Below are 6,094 nucleotides of genomic sequence, written 5' to 3' on the forward strand. Positions count from 1 at the left end.
AATATGTCACGTAGAACGACCATAGACAATCATTTTCCTTTTATCAAATTGCGAAATTGAAAGTGAATATAAATAAGTCTGCCAATAGATGTCGCTGTTCGTTTGGTCACAAATTCTACATCGCGCTGTCTAGATTTTTATTCATCGAATGACGTCTGCAGGCGCAGCTCAGTTCGGCATCGCTTCTCGGCCTTTTGGCTAAGATCAAAGTGTAGTATCTGTTCTTTTCAGCTTAATATCTGAAAGTTCCCGCACTGCGGGACCAGTATATTAAACTGATTTTTGGAAAACGATGGGAAGTTAGGGGCTCGCTCCACTCCCGTCACGGGTCGGCCCGGCATTGCAGTGCCGCCGGGATTGGCCCACATAAACCTTAAATAAACCTTTCCTATCAGGAAAGCAGTTAATTAGTAAAATATTTAAAATTGTACATTAAGTGTGTAACCGTTTGTCATAATTAAGGAAACTTTAATAATTTAAAAGAAACTAACCTACTTTGGCGTTGTTTCCTAATTCCTATGCCACCACTTCATTTTCTTAGATTAGGAGGTCAGATATGAAGTTATGAATTACTAAACCATTTATTTGCTGAAGTATTCATTGTTCATACTGACAAGAGGCTTACTTCAACTAGTCAATGAATAGGGTGTTTTAATTTCTTATCTGATTGGTGTAGGGGCGTGGCTTAATTAGTTGACAACAATAAGTCTCTATTTTCTCAACGAATAACGAATATTTTATTATACGAAGAAAATTTCATAACACAAATAACAAATCAAATCTGCTAAACTATCATTACTCCAAGTACTATTATTGAACTTCTAAACTTTCTATATTTGTTTGAGCTATATTTATTATTAGAAACTTTAAAACTATAACATAGTATATTTGTTTAATTATTTATTACTACTTTATTGCACAATACATTAAAGACTTGTACAAAAGGCGGGCTTAACGCTAAAAGTATTCTCTACCAGCTAACATTTATGATAAATGGTATACTATTGATATTTACATAGGTTTTCATTTAGGTATGACGTACTTTTTATGGTATTATAAAATATATAATGTACGCCATTATTATTTAGTATTCATTATGAAACATTATGTATTTTATATGAAAATATTACTTTATTTAAATCATACGTAACGCATTTAAATTATACAAAACAATAAGTAAAATTTGTCGTAGAACTCTTAGCTTAAACACTGCTGAATTATATAAACGCGTCCACAGTAAAATTTTAAGATCCTGCGTCTAACCCTCAAGCCTACGCACAAGAGACTCCGCTTCAAGAAAACACACAAAGTATTTCCGACATATTTTTTATTATTAATTATTTTTACATAAAAAATAATACTTTTTACATTTCAACACGTAGCTTTAAGCATTACACAATGTGTCTTCAGTGTCCACATTTTGTACTTAAATTACTTTAGTTCTAAAAAAAATGATATAGCTAATTACGAATAAAGGCATCAATCGTAATTCGCTACATAATATTGTCTAGGCTCGCAGACATTAAATTATAAAATTATTACTGACAACAATTACTATGATAATTTAATATAGTTGTTGAAAGTTATTAAGTTTATATAATATAATAAAGATCAGACTAATCCGCCACGCTAGCCTAATGCGGTTAGGCGGATAAGCAATCACTATTGGATTGTAAATCATATTGAAGAAAAAACCAATGTATACAAGTGTTATTATTTCATGACAAGAAACAATATACATAATGATATGTGGACCTGCCAAGTGAAGGCCTCACCCTCTTATACGAGAGAGTTTGTGCTTAATCCACCACACCACTCCGATGTGTATTGGTGGAGTATTTCCGACCCAAGCGTAACAATAATTATCAATGTTATATGATCGTAAGGATCTCCGAAAGATAAAAAACCTAGACATGAATTTTTTTTACAAATAAAACCCTTGAAATATCTTGACTCAAAGATTTTTTTAATTCTACTCCAATAACATTAATAAATTTCATATCTATTTATAAACCAAATAGTAATATATTAATAACGACATAATTTATGTAGTCATAAAAACGGATTTTATCATAACAAATCATATGTAATCATCATTTAAATAACCAGCCCATTAAAATATTGAAGCCTAGATCTGCCTGTAAGAAAAACAATTTTATGAAATTAATTTTTTTTTTAAATATGAAGTAGGTAATTTACATATAGCTACATAAACGCAAATAATATTTTTTATAAACTATATTAAATTATCATATCACATTTATATACATTTTATATTATATCACAATTTCTGTATACACATATGTAGCTATCAACCTTGCATCGGTCTAAAAAAATACAAAAATTGAAAACGATCAACTACATCTAAATGTGTATTCGATAATCAATGCACGTCATAAAAATTATTTTCTATGTATTCACACACACATATGTGTGTGTGTTAACTAACTACAAAACTAAAGTAGTATTTTCTATTAATTTTATATTATTAATAATATGAGGTCATGTTTGTACATGAAACTTTTACAAATAAATTTTCGTGTTTCGTAAGTAAATTAAAAGCACATTACTTTTATTGCAATGGATTCAATTCGTTCGTCGTTTTTTTTTTTTTTTTTTTTAACTTCATTTCAAGAATAAACAATAATCAAATTATTTTTGAAATAAAGAGTTGGGGGATATGAACGCAGGAAGGTCTTTCATAGTTATAAAAATTAAATGACATTTTAATTACAATTGTCTGTTTATTTGTATTTAAAATATTTTAAAAAAAAATATTTATCACAACTTGCACATTTATTGTATATTTTTTCACAGAAACTTCAGTTCAATATTGTGTAAAGGTTACTAAAACTATGTATTCTTAAAAAAAACTCAAAGCAATAAAATTGGTGTCTGTTGAGTTAAAGATGCCTTTTTCACTGCTTTTTTATTGTCAATAGATATTTTAATATTAATCGCAACAATAGATCACAGAAATAATTACGAAAACAAAACCAGTATAATACGTTAAGTTACATTAAATTGTATCCTTTGATTACACATGTATGATTTACAAAATAATATTGATTCAGTATGTTACACAAACATTTCTTAAAACTTTGTATTATTTACGTTGTACATTGTTAGCGCATTATGTAATAAAGAATCTAAATTTACACGTTTAGCAAACTAATTTTACAATTGAAACCCACCGTAATTTCGTATTAGAAAAATGTATACAACTATCTAAATTTAATGAACTCTGTACATTACTTGATGTCTATATTTTTTTTATAAAAACGTTCACGCATTCAGTTGCAATCAGAACAGTCCATGAATACTAACATGATCAAAGGCATTCATAATTGTTGTTTTTGAGACAGAAAACATTTAGGAGGTAATTTTCAAAACAAGTCACTTTACTTTACAACAATTTCCCCTAAGACATTTGACAATTATCTAAACAACAATAGCTTAATAAAATTAAATAAGCTATTTTTTTAGAACAAGTATGAATGTAATATTATTTTTTGGAAATTTATTTATTAACATTTTGTTGTACATCACAATTGCATTATTACATATTAACACGTTAACACGTTAACTGCCATAGTAAAATTTTGAATTGATTTTTGTTGTTTTTTTTTTATTTTTGTTTTTTGATTGTATGTTCAAGTAAATCACATTATATGACTATTTTAATTGGTTTCCGGTGATTATAATGTAAAATAAAGCAAAAAATAAAATGACTGGCATATGTGCCTGACGAGGCCCAAACGAAACAAAACATAGCCATTGGGCCATGTCAAGCATTTTGTCAAGCACCGTCCGCCGGCCGCCAATTTATTTGCGCGGGAAATCACTCGGTGCGGCGTTCGGCCGTTTGAACAAAAGTACCTACGCGTGTCGTAGTTCATTCCTTGCAGGTTGCAACCAGTCCGGCGCGAGCCATGCGATGTACCTACAGTGTTTATTTAGTAGTCGCTTCGAATTAGCTGCGGAAGTAAGTGCGCGCATCCATTGCTTTTTTTTGTGTTTTTGGAGATTTTGTGTGACGATAGCTATTGTAATCATGTCCATTATTGATAATACGTGTGATTTTGAATTATCGTTGGTAGATCTGCAAGCAATTGACGAACTAGAAAAACAACTGACTCAAAGAGATTCCCCGCTGTTAGAAATTCCATGTTGTAGTGAAAATTGTGACGATACAGAAGTAATTTTTCATAGTCGAGGAAACAGGAAGAGACGGTATGTGATAGAAAGTGGTGACGAAGAAGAAAACCCAGAACAGCAGGTTAGCACAAGGCTTGAGACCGATTTATGGTATGAACCAGCGGGTAAGCAAAGAAGAATTATACCTTTCACAGAGTGCCCTGATTTGAAACCTTATAGTTTGAGAAATACGATGGCAAAATCCAAACCAGAGGATTTCTATTGTTTGTTAGTTCCGGATAGTGTGTTTCATGATATAGCTATGGAAACCAACCGATTTGCTGCTCAGACAATTACTAAACATAGTTCAAAAAATCAACTAAAACGAGGATCGCGACTGCTTAGTTGGACTGATACAAACCAAGACGAGATCAAAAGGTTTTTTGGTTTGATTTTATATATGGGCTTAGTTAGATTGCCTAAGCTAGCAGATTATTGGTCAACAGACCCCCTGATTTGCCAATCTTTCCCGCGTTCGGTTATGTCTCGTAACAATTTTGAAATTTTGTTACGAATGGTACATTTTTCTAACAACGATAACCAAAGATACGGCGACCGTCTGTTCAAAATACGTGAATTGGTAAATACTTTGAATCTCAACTTTGAAACATATTACTATCCTCATGAAAATCTCTGTATTGATGAGTCTCTGGTACCATTTCGGGGTCGCATTATATTCCGACAATATATCAAATTGAAGAGGCACAAATATGGAATTAAAGTTTTTAAATTATGTACTAATCCAGGATACACTATAAAATATCAAATATATGCGGGAAAGAGAGGTGAGACTGAAACTACAACCCCAACCAATGTTGTGATGTCACTTATGGAAGGATATCTTCAAAAAGGTCATACATTATATACCGATAACTGGTATACCAGTACTGATCTTGGACGCAAATTGTTGGACAAAGAAACGCATCTTGTGGGCACTTTACGTAAAAATAGAAAATATTTGCCTAAAGATGTTATAAACGGAAATATAAAAAAAGGAGAGTTTAGAGCTAAAGAAAATGAAGATGGCATTACTTGTATGAAATGGAAGGATAAAAGGGATGTTTATTTACTGTCTACGAAACATTCTATTGGATTTACAAGGACTTACAAAAGAGACAAAGAAATGATAAAACCAAAAATTGTAGTCGATTATAACAAAGCAAAATCTTCTGTAGACCTATCTGATCAGATGATCGCATACTCATCACCACTGAGAAAAACTGTAAAATGGTACAGAAAACTTGCTGTTGAACTGTTGTTGAACACTGCATTACTCAATTCTTACATAATTTATAAAGAAACCACAAAGTCAAAAATAGGGATAGTAGAATATAGGAAAAAATTGTGCAAAAATCTAACAGGATCGGGTAAAGAAAACAGTAATCCTGACATGCCATTGACAAGAAATAGGAGGCAAAAGCATGAGCTAAAAAAGAAAGAAGGACCTGTTAAAAAAACTAGAAAGTACTGTTCGCGGTGTTATAAAGTAAATGTTCAAACAATAGACAGAAATTATGCTAGAAAGAAGACTAAGCAAGTGAATACTTATTGCCCACAATGCCCTAATGAACCACATTTTTGCCTATCTTGTTTCAACGAGGAACATAAAACAATGTAACTTTTCCTTGGCCTCTGCGACTGATTATTGCATTTCATTACTCTAAATTGCATTTTTTTTATAATTTTCTAAGCTGTGTAAGCCCAAAATATGATTATTTCTTACAATAAAAAGTTTTTATAGTTTCATTGTGTCGCATTTTATTTTTCCCAATTAAAACCTAAATAAATCCAGTTCTAAATATAAAAGCGTTAGGCCAAGTTGAACATACTTTTTCCAGGGCCTTGTCAGTCAATTCTAATAGAAAATAACACTGTTAACGTGCTAGACGGCACACTG

The 6,094-nt window shown here is 31.2% G+C and overlaps 1 protein-coding gene and 1 non-coding gene across 2 annotated transcripts; both read left to right on the top strand.

The window, feature by feature from the left end:
* The first annotated feature begins 178 nt into the window (after nt 1–178).
* LOC123665798 lies at nt 179–371 on the top strand. The gene has a single exon (XR_006745112.1). It is a non-coding gene; the product is annotated as a U2 spliceosomal RNA (small nuclear RNA).
* A 3,683-nt stretch (nt 372–4,054) lies between these two features.
* LOC123665334 (piggyBac transposable element-derived protein 4-like) lies at nt 4,055–5,815 on the top strand. Its single transcript, XM_045599647.1, has one exon. It carries the CDS (start codon nt 4,055–4,057, stop codon nt 5,813–5,815), a length of 1,761 nt encoding a protein of 586 aa, XP_045455603.1.
* Nucleotides 5,816–6,094: the final 279 nt, after the last annotated feature.

The sequence above is a fragment of the Melitaea cinxia genome, chromosome 24, assembly GCF_905220565.1.
Source record: "Melitaea cinxia chromosome 24, ilMelCinx1.1, whole genome shotgun sequence".
NCBI lineage: Eukaryota > Metazoa > Arthropoda > Insecta > Lepidoptera > Nymphalidae > Melitaea > Melitaea cinxia.